Source organism: Pecten maximus, chromosome 7, assembly GCF_902652985.1.
Source record: "Pecten maximus chromosome 7, xPecMax1.1, whole genome shotgun sequence".
Classification (NCBI taxonomy): domain Eukaryota; kingdom Metazoa; phylum Mollusca; class Bivalvia; order Pectinida; family Pectinidae; genus Pecten; species Pecten maximus.
This window is the reverse complement of record NC_047021.1, coordinates 23,236,708-23,253,907: the sequence shown is the minus strand read 5'-3', so window position 1 is coordinate 23,253,907 and position 17,200 is coordinate 23,236,708. Positions and strand designations below refer to the sequence as shown.

General features: G+C 36.0%; 1 protein-coding gene and 1 pseudogene across 1 annotated transcript; one reads left to right on the top strand and one right to left on the bottom strand.

Moving 5' to 3' along the window:
* LOC117330287 overlaps positions 1–17,200 on the top strand; it is a 29,117-nt pseudogene that overhangs the window by 7,325 nt on the left and 4,592 nt on the right.
* LOC117330284 (actin-2, muscle-specific-like) lies at positions 138–15,638 on the bottom strand. The gene is made up of 13 exons (XM_033888463.1): positions 15,112–15,638; positions 13,473–13,572; positions 13,072–13,256; positions 10,177–12,079; positions 9,369–9,524; positions 8,860–9,099; positions 8,470–8,716; positions 8,063–8,254; positions 7,889–7,951; positions 1,366–1,587; positions 1,051–1,242; positions 807–926; positions 138–683 (listed from the first exon to the last, which is right to left on the bottom strand). The coding sequence occupies exons 5-13, from the start codon at positions 9,498–9,500 to the stop codon at positions 478–480; spliced, it is 1,614 nt and encodes a 537-aa protein (XP_033744354.1). The 5' UTR covers positions 9,501–9,524; positions 10,177–12,079; positions 13,072–13,256; positions 13,473–13,572; positions 15,112–15,638; the 3' UTR covers positions 138–477.

Here is a 17,200-nt window from a genome sequence, read left to right as displayed (position 1 = left end):
AACATAACATAATAATATCACAGACAAGATTCGATATCCAGTATGAAATATGTAGGTCCATATCCCCAGTATATATCGGGTCACATACCAATGTCAGCCTATCAAAGACTGGATATGATTCCGGTATATAGCCGGGTATCATTGTCAGTGTATCAATGACTGGATATTATTTCGTATATCACCTGGTATCATTGTCAGTGTGTCAAAGACTGGATATGATTTCGGTATATAGCCTGGTATCATTGTCAGAAAGTCTACTTCTCTCGAAGGATATCATGGCATATATTCCATTGTCAGTAAATCTAGCATTAGTTCCTTATGTCTATTTATTGAGAAGTAGATCCCATCCTTTGTACATCGCGGGTCAGATCCTTATATCCTTACATATCATAGCATATGTCCAGATAGATTATCACAGCTGGTTGCGAGTATATTAAGGATATACAAAAACTTTTCACGTGGGCTGTTATTACAATCTTAGAAACACTTCCTATGTACAATTCCTGGTCCACATTCATCGTATTCCTGTTTCGATACCCACATCTGCTGAAATGTAGACAGAGACCCCAGGATTGATCCGCCGATCCACACGGAATACTTCCTCTCCGGAGGGGCGATGACTTTCACCTTTACATTGTTGGGTACAATACCATCCAACTCTCTCTTGAATCGGTCAGCCATACCTGAATCACAGGATTAACATATTGAGTAAACAACATAGTCACGCCACTCCAATAAATTGATAAAGTGCTAATTAATAAATATGTTTATTTCGTTTTTATCCGCATTAAGTAATTTTCACTCACCTGGAAACATTGTACTTCCGCCGGACATAACGACATTATTGTAGAGATCTCGTCGGATGTCAATATCACAACCCATAACTGAGTTGTGTAGTTGCTCATGCACTCCGATGGATTCCATTCCTGTAAAACAATGATAATGTAGGTAAATAATGTTTGGTTTACTGATATTTTCTTGATTCAAAGAAACTTTGATTTGCTACGTTTTAATGGATAATGTTGAACGCAATCCTTCAACGATGCTTACCTATAAATGATGGCTGGAATAGAACCTCTGGACACCGAAACCTCTCGTTACCAATGGTAACAAGTCCACCGTCCGGTAGTTCGTACGACTTCTCAACTGTTGAAGACTTTGATGATGATATCATTTCGCTCTCGAAGTCCAGAGCTACGTAGGACATCTTCTCTTTCATATCACGGACTATCTCCATTTCAGCTATAAAAGGAACAAGATTTACATGACATCATTTCATTAAATCCAAAGAGTGTTTTTGCTCCAAAATTATATGAAAATGTGTTGTCAATGTTGAAAATATAAAATATGAAATCCATGACTCACATGAAGTCGTGAAGTTGTAACCTCTTTCGTGGAGGATCCTCTGGAGATAGGCTGTGAGGTCACGACCTGCCAGGTCCACACGTTTGATGGCATGAGGAAGGGCATATCCCTCGTAGATAGGTACCACGTGGGACACACCATCCCCGGCATCAAACACGACCCCTGTGGTACGTCCAGAGGCGTACAGAGACAGCACAGCTTGTATCGCCACGTAGAAGGCTGGTGTGTTAAACGTCTCGAACATAATCTGTAAATACATCATCAAACAAAAATGAAGCATATACATGTATCATTTATTGACATATTACTTTTTTTTCTCTTACTTTCCCCCTATATTTGCATTTCTTTCTTTTTCTTTCTTCTGGCGCCCCCTCAGTCCCTCCTTTCCTTCTTTTTTTGCTATTTTGCGTAAATGGTGTGGTGAACAATATTGTTATCGATATTATATATGTACCTGTATCATTTTTTCCCTGTTTGCCTTAGGGTTAAGTGGTGCCTCTGTCAACATGACCGGATGTTCTTCGGGAGCCACACGGAGCTCGTTGTAGAAGGTGTGATGCCAGATCTTCTCCATGTCGTCCCAGTTAGTGACGATGCCGTGTTCTACCGGGTACTTTAGAGACAAAATCCCTCGTTTGTTCTGAGCCTCGTCTCCGACATAGCATTCTTTAGCGCCCATACCGGCCATGACCACCTATCGAGAAAATCATAATTTGTACCAGTCATTGACACATTAGAACAGTTTGTCGATTTAGGAATGTTAAGGAACAAATCATATTTCCTTAAACCCACGCTTTACCTCTTCTTTAGGCCTGACACCTGGAAAGGCAATCAGATAGGGTTGAAGAAGCATTTTTTAAATGTAAATGTTTAAATTCAAAATATTATGAAACGGCATTTATTTTACAACTCACATCATAACGTGGCCTCCCGGTAATAGCGGGGAAAACTGCACGTGGAGCATCATCCCCGGCAAATCCCGCCTTACACATTCCACTTCCGTTGTCAATGACAACAGCTGCGATATCTTCTTCAAATGTAGACATGCTTTCTGGTATTATATTTCTTTTATGCTATCCTGTAACAATAGATGGTAATACTTCTTTTCGACAAACGGATTTGAGAAAATAAAAATAAAATCTATGAAATCATGAAAAGCCATGAACCTGGCCGAAAAGACAACAACCACAAAAATAATAACAATAATCTTGGATTATACTTCAGCAGTGTTGGCCTAATAAAACATTGGTTATGTTGTAGACTGTATGACATACTTATATAAGGAGCTCCGTTATTGATACCCTCTCAAGTCTTCTAAAGTATTTTATCACCACGGGCGTGTAACGTATGAAATATTAAAATGTTATGAAAGTAAAGCATCCGTTCACATATCAGAACTATTCTCGATGTCGACTTGTATATACAAGCTGTACTCTTACCTGACTTTTTCTGTATTTCTACTTTCCTCTCGAAGCTATTATGCTTGTCTTTAAAGACTTCTGTTCTGCCGTGTTAGTAGTTGTTTTGACCTCTGTCTCTCCTGTCAGCCGCTGTGGGTGAATCTGAATCTGCATGGTCCCACCACGGGTTATATAGCAATGCATTGCTCCTTCTGAGAAATCTGACCAACATTCATTTAGTTCGGTGAATATTTTCCATATAAGGAAGGTACAGAAATAGTAATACAGCCAATTTGTTTACATATTAACAATCATAATCGACCAAAATAAACGGCGACATAACAGTAAATCTCTGTGACTAACCCGACTGACACACTGCTAAAAATAGACATTATACTCGATAGGTATATTCCTACTACAGGTGTATAGAGGTGAGTGAAACGTTCTATTTATAAATATGGATATATAGGTATAGGTTTATGTTTTTGTTTATCATCGTTAGTCAAAGAAGTTGATATTACACAAATATCATACTATTGCTCTACACAACTCTACTGGAGAACAATGTCTTTTTAACCTACTGGATACTGGATTCGTGTTAATGATGTTGACCGATCTCTAAGGATAAGGAGATCTAAAATCAAGACGTTTAACCAAACAGTGTGACGATAAAACAGTTTTATTATATATAGCTTCTACACGTTACTAATAACATATATCATTGAAAGTTAGTGATTCATGTACCGGATGAGTATAAATTGTCGTTTAGAGATGGTTACACCAACAGAACATCACATTGGGGTGAATCTATAAGCAGAAAGCGTTCCTTTTATCCATCATGTTCCCATTATAATATAGAAAAAGTATGAATATTTTTTCTTAATATAGTTATATCATTCGCCTTTGCAGTATTACAATGTGTATAATCAATAAATCAAATCTGCCCTGCGGCAATATCTTGTGCAGCAGCGTTTTAATCAACACTGTTCGATTTTGTGGTGTTAATAAGGTCAAATTAGTGTCACGGGGATGAAGATGTATCGTGTACACAAACCGTTTCATTTCAAAAGTGGTCTAGTGTGACCCTCGGTTTGTATACGACGTTAGTAAGTCTATGGAATTGTTGCCACTAGAGACGGGGATGTCTTCGACAACATAATAAGGATGTTTTTGATTACACTGAAGGGGGTGGGGCTTTTATTTCAGAGCGTCATCTGAGCCCTAATCCCTCCTAGTAGAAACTTGCCGTATAATGGTAAATAGAATGTTTCTTCGAGATCAAACATTATGATATAATGATGCAAGTATTTTTTATTTTTTACGATCCTGACGGCTTTGAGTTAAACATTGTATTTTATATAACATGTTGATTATGGGCACAATAATTAATGTAGGCAAGCAAAGGGAGGTGTTTTACTATGGTTTTAGATAAAGCGGCTCGATGAATTTTCAGTGACGTTTCCGTTTTCTGAAGTCAAGTATCGAGGTTCAAGTCCAATTTTAGCCTCTTTTGTCTCCTTTTTACTTGCATATATAACTATAACTAGCTATTTACTAAACGTAGAATAATTCCCTGTCCGATAACGCATGTGTCATCATATTAGAGAGGTATAAGAGATGCACTTATCTTACAACATTGTTTTTTCGATTTTTTTTTACAGCATATGACATGTGCTAACATCATTGCATACAAATTGTCAATACTCCGCTCACTATGCATGTGTATAATGTAGGATACGATTATTTCTGACTCATTGGTTTTGACTAGGACCGTATATGATTAGACATGTAGTATACGTTTTAATATCAGTCATAACCTTTTATGGTATTACACGTAATATTAATTTAAGTTATCCATAAGAAACATACAGTAACGATAGATGTTGTTGTTTATTAAGGCGCAGTAAATGTGTTTTTGTTTTGTTTTGTTTTTGTTCGGGTGATCTGTTCACCGTCATAACTTTGTATCTTGTGCCCTTTTCCACTGATAGTCGCATAGCTGTGAAATGTTGAAACCACAACACAACTTGTATGTTAAATTAATTTTATACACGGGCAAGGTTGCCAAGGTATCTCATAAAGATATTTCATGAACGTTCACTTTAACACCAACTATGTTTTAAGTTATTCGAGTATTTTCTTTAGAAAAGACAATAATAATATACATGTTTAAGGGGTAATTTTTTTATAATATTGATAAGATATTGAAAAGAATTCCTTCAATTCAGACAATTTTTTTTTCTATTCCCTGTCCATCGATAATGTCTATTGAGATTGAATGACGAAATCCTTTGATGTTTACAAAGGTTTCCTATTGTATTTGTGTACTGCCAATCTAAGTATTCTATCAGGGTTATCTCCCCTACGGCTTCAGTGTCTTTAAACTGAAATAGGATTATTGAAAGTAATATTTCTGAAGAAGTCTGTGAAGAAAGAAAGGCCTTGCGGAAGTCTAGATTTTTCCCCTTCGCAAGGAATTCAGTTTTTTACATAATATTTTATATTGTACGTGAATAAGCGTACAGGTAAAAAGTGGTATGTGTATGAATATCTAGATATAAAGTGGTGTATATGACGCGATAATTCTGTCAAAAACTAACGTTTTAATGCATTTTCATCTTTAAATGCTATGAATTACAAAAGATACGACTATAATGCGAGAAAAGATTTCTATTACCCATTCTTTTTGAATACCTTTTTTCTCTGTGTCAAATCTATAAGATACATCTGATATTTTATTAATTTGACTGTAAGACCATGTTTACCAGGTTACATTGTATGTAGATCCAAGTCCACTGTGGTTAAAATATCTGGTCAAATATAACGGAATATCACTTTTTTGACTCAGTATCATGCAGATGTTTTTACACGTTTTCATTTTTGTAACATTTCTACAGTCATACACGTATTCTTTCAAATACTTATTTTGTATGATTTCTACTTTGTAAGTTCATGTCCATGTCCATGTTTTTTGAAATAGAAGAAGATTCTTTCAAGAAAAAAAATGACCCTTTCCTACTTTTGTCATGTTACCTGAGCCATACTGTATATGTATCTGGATTCAAAGGTTTCACATTTTCCCCACAGTGATGGCATTGTGCTGTCATTAAAGCAATATATATATTCTTATTATTTGTGTATGCCTTTCCGCTGGACATTGTCCATAACGTCCATAACAACGAGTGAGAAAGAATCATGTTTTTCTATAGCTACACCATAACACTGATAATAAGTTTACAAGACATACCCATACTGAATGGTTATGTGGACAATTCAAAATAAATGACGTTTCTGGTCTTCAACTGCACTTTTATTTTAAATAGCATTATTTGTGTGTATGTGTGTATGAGGGGGAGGGGGGTGAATCTGTAACTCTATATTACAGGCTTTGAAATTGTTAAGTCTGTTTGCTTCATGAAACGAAAGGGCATGAATAGGGTCCAACTCATCAACAAATAAAGATATATCTGCCAAAGAATGTCATTGCTCTTGGGATTTTAAGGGCTGTGCTGCCACATTGACACCTTAATGGTTTCTCAATATTAAGTTGTTATGCACAGTGTTTCCAATATGTTGTCCGTTAACCAAATTATCAAATAGATCTATGTTTATTAACTAATATTCTTTTAAGATACAAGTTTCTTACTTTGGCCACAATATCCTCTGACCTTGTTACTTCCTTATTTGGTCACTGTTTAAGTAATGAGTATCCAAAGAATGCCAGTTTTAAATACAGCTTTTATGTTTATCATGAAGTTTAAATTGTGTGTCTTTATACGCCCAATATCAAATATAATTATGCCATTACTCCAGAGTACACTTTTGACAAACGAGTCGTTACTCTTTATATCAAAGTCAGTACAACAGCATGTAATGGGAGAGCAGGCTCATCTTCTAATTCTACAGATTCCCTCAATGTCACGGGGTGGTATTATAAAATTTCTTCTTATGAACGAATAAAATCAGCATAGTTTTTTAACATTTTATTCTCAATAAAAGATCTAATTCCATACAAGGAATCATCAACAATGAACAAATTAATGAAGCATGCTTTCTTACACATCTTACAGAATCCAGAATTTAAATTCAATTTATATATTTACATGTCTCATAATCTACAGACATAAAATGACTATTAAGCCAGAGAGAGAAATAAGCATGAATATGAATAGCTATGCGTTAATGTAAATGTTACTCAACATGGATCAAAACATACAAATACAAGCATTTTATCATTTTCATATATAGTTTCAACACTCACAACACATTCGTACATTTGCTAGGACTCTTTGTCGGTATTGCGAACATAGGTGTCATATTGCAAAATCACAAACCAGATCCCATTGTCAGTACATAAGGGTAAATTGTCTGTATATCAAAACTCACTTGTCGGTGTCCCATGGGTCAGATTCCACGATAAGTATAAAGTAGCACCGGATAATGATGTCTGTATATTGAGTTTCCAACGACATGAACGGGATACCATTTTCAGCTTATATTGGCCAGCTGAACTGTTTATATACCGTTGATCGCCAGTATATCGAAGATTCTTGAAGAACTCTGATTTCAAATAGAGCGTTATCTTCACTGTAAGACTAGAAACATTTCCTGTGTACAATTCCTGGTCCACATTCATCGTATTCCTGTTTCGATACCCACATCTGCTGAAATGTAGACAGAGACCCCAGGATAGACCCACCCATCCAAACGGAATACTTCCTCTCCGGAGGGGCGATGACCTTGACCTTTACATTATTAGGTACAATACCATCCAGCTCTTTCTTGAATCGGTCAGCCATACCTGAAAAATAAAAGACCGTTTTACATAAACCTTAAAATATAGTCATCAAGTAATTCACATAGCTTCTGATCTTCAATTTAAAAAAAAATGTCTTTGCTTTGACATTACCTTTTACAATCTCGTGTTAGGCCCATACTTTCGTATCAATACTTTTTAAATAATCAGATTGCCAGAATCTAAAAGCCGATAAAAAATAAAAACATTATAACAATAACATCATTAAAATATGTTCCTTTGTTTTAATTAGAATACATATTCTACATACCTGGAAACATAGTACTTCCGCCGGATATAACAATATTGTTATAGAGATCTCGTCGGATGTCAATGTCACAACCCATGACTGAATTGTGTAGATGCTCATGGACTCCATTGGATTCCATTCCTGTAAAACATAATAATGATATGAACTAGGCGCTTTACTTTATTTGCTCCATTGAAAAATATAGCAATATTTCTTTTTTTACTTAATCTTTAAGCATTGTAAAAAGCTTACCAATAAACGATGGCTGGAATAAAACCTCTGGACACCGGAACCTTTCGTTGCCTATAGTTATAACCCCTCCGTCCGGTAGTTCGTACGACCTCTCGACAGCTGAAGATAATGCCGCTGATGTCATTTCAGTTTCAAAATCCAGTGCCACATATGACATCTTCTCCTTTATATCACGTACTATCTCCATTTCAGCTGCAATAACAAATCGTACTGATGTTATGCAAATTATTTGATAAAGGTTTTGAGAACATATCAATTTCAGTGTAATTTGTTTTTGCCGTTGCATGTCACTCTTTGATAATAATGTAGAACATAGAACGATACAAAATAGGACCGCCCTTTACTTAATTATATGAAAGGGTTTTGTAAATATTTGAAAAATGTAAAGTAGTAAAACTGTGACTCACATGAACTTGTGAAGTTATATCCTCTCTCGTGGAGGATCCTCTGGAGATAGGCTGTGAGGTCACGACCTGCCAGGTCTACACGTTTGATGGCGTGAGGGAGGGCATATCCCTCGTAGATAGGTACCACGTGGGACACACCATCCCCGGCATCAAACACGACCCCCGTGGTACGTCCGGAGGAATACAGAGACAGCACAGCCTGTATTGCCACGTAGAAGGCTGGAGAGTTGAACGTCTCGAACATTATCTGTAAATACATTATAAAAATACATTAATAAAATATAAGGTATTTATCATTAAATTGATATATGATTCGATTTTCTTTGTAGGTATCAGTTATTTCCGTGTTTTGTTCAAATAATATTTCTATTAAAAGGATTGTGTATGTACCTGTATCATTTTTTCTCTGTTGGCCTTAGGATTAAGTGGTGCCTCTGTCAGCATGACCGGATGTTCCTCGGGAGCCACACGGAGCTCGTTGTAGAAGGTGTGGTGCCAGATCTTCTCCATGTCGTCCCAGTTAGTGACGATGCCATGTTCTACTGGGTACTTTAGAGACAAAATCCCTCGTTTGTTCTGAGCCTCGTCTCCGACATAGCATTCTTTGGCCCCCATACCGGCCATGACCACCTATCGAGGAATAGTAATGTAGGTTCATCAAACTTTAATTATCTTTAAATATCATGTAGATTTTTTAATAGGTAATTGTTGTAATTATTATCAAAACAATGTTCCTTCAAACTGCAATCGTGTTTAGGTAGACAAGAAACAACAATGCATTCTATTTTGGTTAAATGTCCTCAACACTTTATTATCAGAATGAATTTGATATCTTTTTTATTTAAAACAAGACAACAATACAGTTTTGGTTTGAAGATATAGATTGATGTACTACTCACATCATAACGTGGTCGCCCCGTAATGGCGGGGAAAACGGCACGTGGGGCATCGTCTCCGGCAAATCCCGCCTTACACATTCCACTTCCGTTGTCAATGACAACTGCGGCGATATCGTCTTCCAATGTAGACATGATTTCTGGTACTCAATATTTAACCTGCAGGAATGCATAAATGTATCAGACCTCGAAATTACAATAGTGTATAACAAGAAAATTCCGTTGTGAATTAGCTTTCGCTGTTTTCATGGTTGCTATGAAACCACGAATATAAATACAGCGAATATTGTTGTATGTATTATTATTAAGTTATTGTTGTATGTGCTCACCACGATTGTAATATACCCACAAAATATTCTATAGATCCAAACCACGTAAGAACTCACACACGATTATTTCATGATATGCAATGTATGTCATGACTGCCAAGAACGACATAAATAAAACAAGAAAATTACTGAATCATTATACCTTAAAAAGAATCGGAAATATTATCATTCGATATGGTAAATGAGTAAATACGAAAAGGTTAGAAAAAATCATGTATAAAATCAAAATAGACACACTAAAAAAATGTGAGGGGAGAAACCAGGCACAGAAAAGAGATATACTCCTACCTCAGCGACTTCACTGATCTACCTTCCTGGTTCATTCCTTCTTACTAAATATTTAATTTTTATTTGTATATCATATCTAATGAAGGGATTCTTGGCGAAATAATAATTAAGAATTCCACAATTTCCACATTTCCAAACAATGGAGTCATAGATATCAGTGTATCGAATGGCACAAAAAATCTCAAAACTCTTACCTTGTATTTTTCTTTATGAAATATCTCTCTTAATAAGCCTAGCTGAGTGGCTGTCGTTCAGTCCTTCCCCAAGTCTTCACGATATAATCTGTGTCTCTTCCTTGAGTGTGAATATCTACTGTCCCATCGCGCTTTATATAGCAAAACAGCTCTTGTTCTGAGAAATCTCACAAACATTGATCCCGTTTGGGGAATATTTCCCATATAAGGCAGTACCAACTACTGACACTGCTGATTTCTCTATAGTAGTAAAAATCATCGACCAAAATAAACGATACAACAGTCTCTCCGTGTCACACACTTGGCTCACATTCTGCTGCCGACAGTCTAAATATAGCCATTACACACGATAGGTTATTTTACTTTATAAGGTAAGCCCAAGCGAATCCAATACAAGTTCTGGTAAGAAAAAAATCTATCCATATCAAATTTATGTTATTGCACAACGAGTACTCGGTATTGTTTACTTTGCTAGACTAGCAGTTGTTTAATTTGTGATGAGATAGATAAGTACACGTGTACCTTATTGTTATTCTTTACCTTTGTTCTTTATATATACATATATTATTTATCAACATTTTCCATTAGATACCAACACGTGTATAATAGTGTTATACATTACGGATGTTTGTAAATATAAATACATGTACAGGTAATGGATCTATTTACATCAACATTTATTTCTAAGGAACCTGTATACATATCTTGTTTATTACATATGTTGTTTTTAAAATATATAATTAATGGAAAGATTTTACATTTAAAATGTACCGATGAATGTTTCATTCTTTCGTTGACGGTAAACGTAACTATTTCGGTACCGTCAGTATTACAGTAGTCTTTGGCTGAATATGGCTGAAAAGGAAAAAGTGGACTCTTCCAAAAAATTCTTTGACTGTGCTATTACAATTAAAATTACAGGTGGCTGAAGCTATAGTGAACCATGAAAAAGGCATTTGTATTTTTATATTGAATAGCAATGATAATAAATGATAATAACTAAGCAAACAAGAAGCGAGTATATGTCTCAACACAATAACAAAAACTATACAATGGTTTTATTGAATTTAGCTTTAAACATAAAGCTACAAGTGTCTGTTGGATTAAAGTCTGATCATATCTGCCTTGTAAACATTAATAAACAGATAGACCAGATTTATTAAGGATTCCTGTGTTTTAGGGAAGTGACATGTAAATTCTTCTGGAACATATTCTTAACGGGATAATACATTCGCATGGCAAATATAATATCAAAGTGAAATATAGGAGATGCTAAAGCGTTTTGATGGTTGTTTCTGAGAGGTACGAGGATATGAGACAAATGACTATAAAGCAGGAACTCTTCTTCAAAAAGTGTATTTGATATCAAAACATTGTCCAAATAGGTTTCCAACTGATTAGAGCAATGCAAAGAAAATAATTCTGAGAAAAGTCTAGAGATGAGCATATGAATGTAAAACAATTAGAGAAGTATGGTTTTAAACTGACTCACGACGAAAATGAAACATTTAATATTATTGACAATAGTTTAATGTAATGACCGCTCTAATTACTGCCAGTCCATCTGCTGTAACAGTGAATGTTTCTACAAATCGCCAGCGTATCTTTTACATATGACTTTCCTGTTTTACGGGGGTCTCGGAGTTACTCAATAGGTCATGTTCAACACTTATAGAAGTGTGATTACTCGCGTAACTTGGTGGTGCTGATGCGACTTTTCCGTGTCCATTTCCACTTGTCCTCGGAATAGGCCATACAGAGTGAAAGTGCCCCGACCTTAAAAGTGGTCCGGATCCAGAAGCGTACGGTGTATCCTCCGAGTATTTCGGGGGTTCTGGGGAGTAGGGAGGTAGATTGGAGGCGTTGTGTAGGAACAGTCGAGATTCTCCTGGGGGTACCACCACTGTAACAAAAAACAGTCACATATCAGATCGAACTAGTTCTCACATTCCTTATAGTACATCCTACCGTAATTATCCTTGTTATATCACCCGTCATACTGATAGTACACCTTACCGTAAGTATCCTTGTTAAATCACCCGTCAAATAACCTTGTTATATCTCCCTTCATACCGATAGTACACCCTACCGTAAGTATCCTTGTTATATCACCCGTCATACTGATAGTACACCCTACCGTAAGTATCCTTGTTATATCACCCGTCATACTGATAGTACACCCTACCGTAAGTATCCTTGTTATATCACCCGTCATACTGATAGTACACCCTACCGTAAGTATCCTTGTTATATCACCCGTCATACTGATAGTACACCCTACCGTAAGTATCCTTGTTATATCACCCGTCATACTGATAGTACACCCTACCGTAAGTATCCTTGTTATATCACCCGTCATACTGATAGTACACCCTACCGTAAGTATCCCTGTTATATCACCCGTCATACTGATAGTACACCCTACCGTAAGTATCCTTGTTATATCACCCGTCATACTGATAGTACACCCTACCGTAAGTATCCTTGTTATATCACCCGTCATACAGATAGTACACCCTACCGTAATTATCCTTATTAAATCATCCGTCATACTGATAGTACATCCTACCGTAATTATCCTTGGGAATTTGGTTTAAACTCTCGACCTATCGGTCTCGAGTTCAAACCAAATTTCATTATCTAATCGCCAGTATAGCCACTCAAAACAACATACTATCCCCTAAATTGATCGAATTTGTGTTATACGTTTACCATGCTATATTCATAATTATTAAAATATTAAAATTAGTTATTGTTAGATTTCAGCTCTGTTCTTGTTGACTTCGTGACTGATCTGTCGGTATATTTTTAATTGATCTTGTCTGATTTATGGAACTATACGTATACTTTATAAAGTGATGGATATTTCTCAGAAAACGTCGACGGTCGCCGTACCGTAAGTAATGGACGACTGTGGGCTGTCCCGGTCAGCTGGGATATATTGTACTGTCGACTGGTTGGCAGGCTGTACCGCTGTTGTCCTCTGTTTCTTCTTCGCTTTACAACAGAAGAGTACGAGGATAGTGACGACGAGGATGACGAGGATAGCAGCCACGACCAGCAACACTAACACCGTGGGACTGTATCATAACAAATAATAAACGTTTAGTAGTATATGGCTATCGTATTACTGCCGTAAACAATGGACCATTTAAACACAAGATGTTAGGAAATTAACGTCACATTGTTACATGAACGTTTTGTATTTTAAAGGACAAAGAAGTTATAACAATTGTTTATCGATGCTGCGTGGAATTGGTGTCAGTTGAAGCGCCATCGTCAACTGTTCTACTCACTTGAAGGAACAACACTGTTGGTTGTCGAACGGACCGCAGCAGTTATTTTCACAATACTCCACTCCATCCCTCGTAAGGCAGTACTCTTGTCCTCTCACGACTGACAATATAGATGATACATAGCACAGTAAAACAAAAAGGTAAGTCGAACAAAAAAAATCAAATGAGCAAAAAACACAAAAAAAAAACACAAAAAAAGCCCCAGAGAATATAGAAATAATAACGGAACCGTAATTCTAACTGAAAATCGATCAAATAAGGGCAAAATACAATTACAAAATTCAGTAAAGAACATTGAACAACAACAATGAGAATAAGACCATGTGTTTCGGAAGTGCCCAACCGACGACACCCGTCATAACCATTCTAGGGTGGCGATGGTGGAAACACTATTTTTTATGAAGAGACATCGAATACGACTGACAAGGAATATAATATTTCCAAATGATATTATGTTATACTTTAAAGGGGCATTCCTTCGTTCGGACATTAGAAACATGTATGTAATTTCTCATGATGAAATCTATGTCCGAATGATGATTATATGAGTGTTTGTGCCTTCATGTAATGAAAATAACGACGAAATCTACAACAAAAAGGCGTATCGTATACAAATATATCTTTGCAGTAATGAGTGATACTTCGGGTCTAAGTAAGAATTTCAAGACTTTCAAGACACTCGAAGAACTTTGGTTTATCTTGAGAGTAAAACTGCCAAATTAATGTAAAGATTATAATCTTTACTACTCGGAAAAAATACATATTTTTGAGTATGTTCAATTTTGACGACCTAAACTTTATTCAAACGAAGGAATATCCCTCTTTAAAGCTTTCCCGTGGTTTACATTAACTTGTATCTTCCGTCAGTGGACGACATCTGTCACGGATCACGTGATATTGGGAACGAGACATTGAACACCTCGAATGAGCTGGGATATGTAAACTGGTAAGGAAAGGTCAGTAGAGTGTTACTATCTAGAAATGGAAATTTAACAATTAGCTAAATAAGAGTACAAAAATGAAGTTGTAACTCGAAAGTCATGAAAGGAAAATGAAGGCGAGGAAGAGTAATACTAAGACTATGACACGCTTCTATCCGGAACAAAAAGAGTGATTGATATTAGTTGATGGAAAAGCGATAAGACCACGTTCCCTAGACGGTTTCTGCTTCCTTGACGTCACTCGTCATGTAAATCATTCCTAAGAACGCAGTGTGTTTATATAAGGAGATAAAAGTAACTGTAATGCAACGTCGAGGCAAACGACATTTCCGGACTTTATATCGCACTTATAATACTAAAGTGGTAATTTTATTTAGTAGCTGCAACCATGTGGTCTTTTTGTTTTTCTTTTTCTTATGGTCATGTCCTTAATGCTAAAGGAATGGTTTTATACACAGGCTATAGTATGACGTCACCATGTGATATAATAAATTATTATTTGGTATAAATGATCATAGAACTATATAAAACTCTTCACACTTTCTAGTGAGATTACGTGTTTTGCATATAAATGTATAATTAATAGTGTAAATAATCGTTCTCGACCATGCATCTCACAACTTTGAAATTTTATAATTTGCATAAAGTTTATTAGCATTATTCCAACATAAACAATAATATATAATGTATATGCTTACCTGAAAATGAGAGAGATGCACCTAAAATTAGCAGGACACATGGAAACATCGTCGCCTTCTTTTCTTCTCCCTTCTCATATGAGCATAAATCGGGATTAAGGCATGCAGGTATGTTGATCGTGGGTTCGTGACGTCACTATTGCCCCGCTACATCGTCAGAGGGATCAGGTATGCCGCCTGTTACGGCGAGTTTGATACAGATATAGGATGATGTGTTTTACACAACACTACAGACTAATGCGGAGTGATATTTTACCTCGGAACCTATTCATCTTCCTTGACTGATCGTACCAGCGTGGTGATGAGTGGTCATCCCGCGTCCACATCACCGCCTTATCAATCAACTGGACAGTCACGGATTCATATCAAATTGAATTAGTACTAAGTCGTGAGGTATAGGGCGTTCGATCTCGGGGTGCCAATGGATATGGATTCGATCCCGGGGGTGTGGATTAGATTCCAGGCGTTTTAAACCATGTGTCCTAGCAGTCGTTAGTTCGAATCTAAGCGAGGTGAAAAATGTATGCTCACCATCAAATTAGGATTTTATAATGAATATGCTTAAAGGTAGTCCTTATAATATAATGACTATGGACTATTGCGTTATATGTTCGGATGTAAAATCAAATAACATTATGAAATGTCTGCGGCTTTCTAAAGCCATCGTATATACAATAAGTCCGAAAAATAACATGACGCGAACAGTGACCAGTGATAGATAAAACAAATATCATGGATTACATATTTTACATGTGTTACTTTTCTATAGACAGGGGGGGACATATGGACATATTTACATCTCTTCCTTTTTCAGCGTAGTAAACTCGCACTACTGCGAATAAATTAGCATACATGCAGTGAAAAAAGGCCTAGCGGATAAATAAACGCGGGAATCGTTAACATAATTATGACGTTGTCTATTTGTGACATTACCGGAACGTCAACTAGACGGCGTCATATCCAAAGAACTGATAAACGCAATATTTTAGAATTTTCCCGTTATTCGATTATCTCTGCACAAAAAGCTACATGAGTATTTTGTCAAAAACTAAACCGAATATTGCGGAAATGGGATCATATTTAACTTCTTCACGAGGTAAGCTAACAATAAATGGCTTTAAACAGTTCTTGGAGAACATTTGACCACGTCACTGCTGTGTTTGAAAACCATAGTTATTCTGAGACGGAAATTCTGGATTGTGAATATATCAATAAATTAAAAACCTTAAAAGGTAGATCTATTTAACAAAAAAAGTTGAGTTGTTTCTTTTAATTTTGTTAATAATACTGGTGTTTTTACGTAGAGTCACTTGAACTATATCATCTTAGCAACCACGGCTGCCGTAGTTACCAACGTCGCAACATACCCTGGATTTTATTTTCTTCGTACTGTATTTAAACGATTTGTTTGATGTAAATATAAGGATTGTACCTCATTTTGACTGCGTATACGGTATACGTATACGCAGTCAAAATGAGGAACAATCCTTAGATAATGATGCTGTGTTTTGCTATGCCAGACATCAAATCATAAAAAAAACTAATTGGTTAAACAATCAGATTTATTTCCAAAAGTATTTGAGTCCGAGTACTGTTTCATGGGTCGGTCTGGAAGGGTCAGGTGATATTAACGACCGGTGTAATTCACTTTCAATAAAACCTGGATCATATTTCTATTTCATATTGTAAAGAGAGTTTTGTGTAGTGTACAACTATTCCTTGTAATTGTAATTCATTTGATAATGAGAGTAGAGAATCTGTAGAAATGAAATTAATTGATTTACCTGGAACAATTAAATAAAACGAGACCGTATCAGGTAAGAAATATCGAGTAAAGTCCGAGAATTAGACGTGATCACTCTGTATATCGAACATAAACAGATTTACTTACTTAGTGTACATTATTTTAAAACATTAAAATAAATGTAAACCGCCTTCTATTTCTGTTTTTTTTATTTATTAATTATTTGTTGAAAAGCTTTAAGAGTGTTGGTCAATTTTTGTTATGCACGGGATTTATCAAGGTATTGGAAGTCACATTTTAGTACGTTAGAGATCTAGACCATAGTCAGTATTTAGGACGATGATC

Bases quoted from the DNA above. Each gene is read 5' to 3' on its own strand.
- LOC117330284 (XM_033888463.1), bottom strand. From the start codon at position 9,500: ATGTCTACATTGGAAGACGATATCGCCGCAGTTGTCATTGACAACGGA. The intron at 8,717-8,859 runs GTACATACACAA...ATGTATTTACAG, and splicing joins ACAGAGAAAAAATGATACAG to ATAATGTTCGAGACGTTCAA. The intron at 1,588-7,888 runs TCCGACGAGATC...CGTTTAACACAC, and splicing joins CATGGGTTGTGACATTGACA to CAGCCTTCTACGTGGCGATA.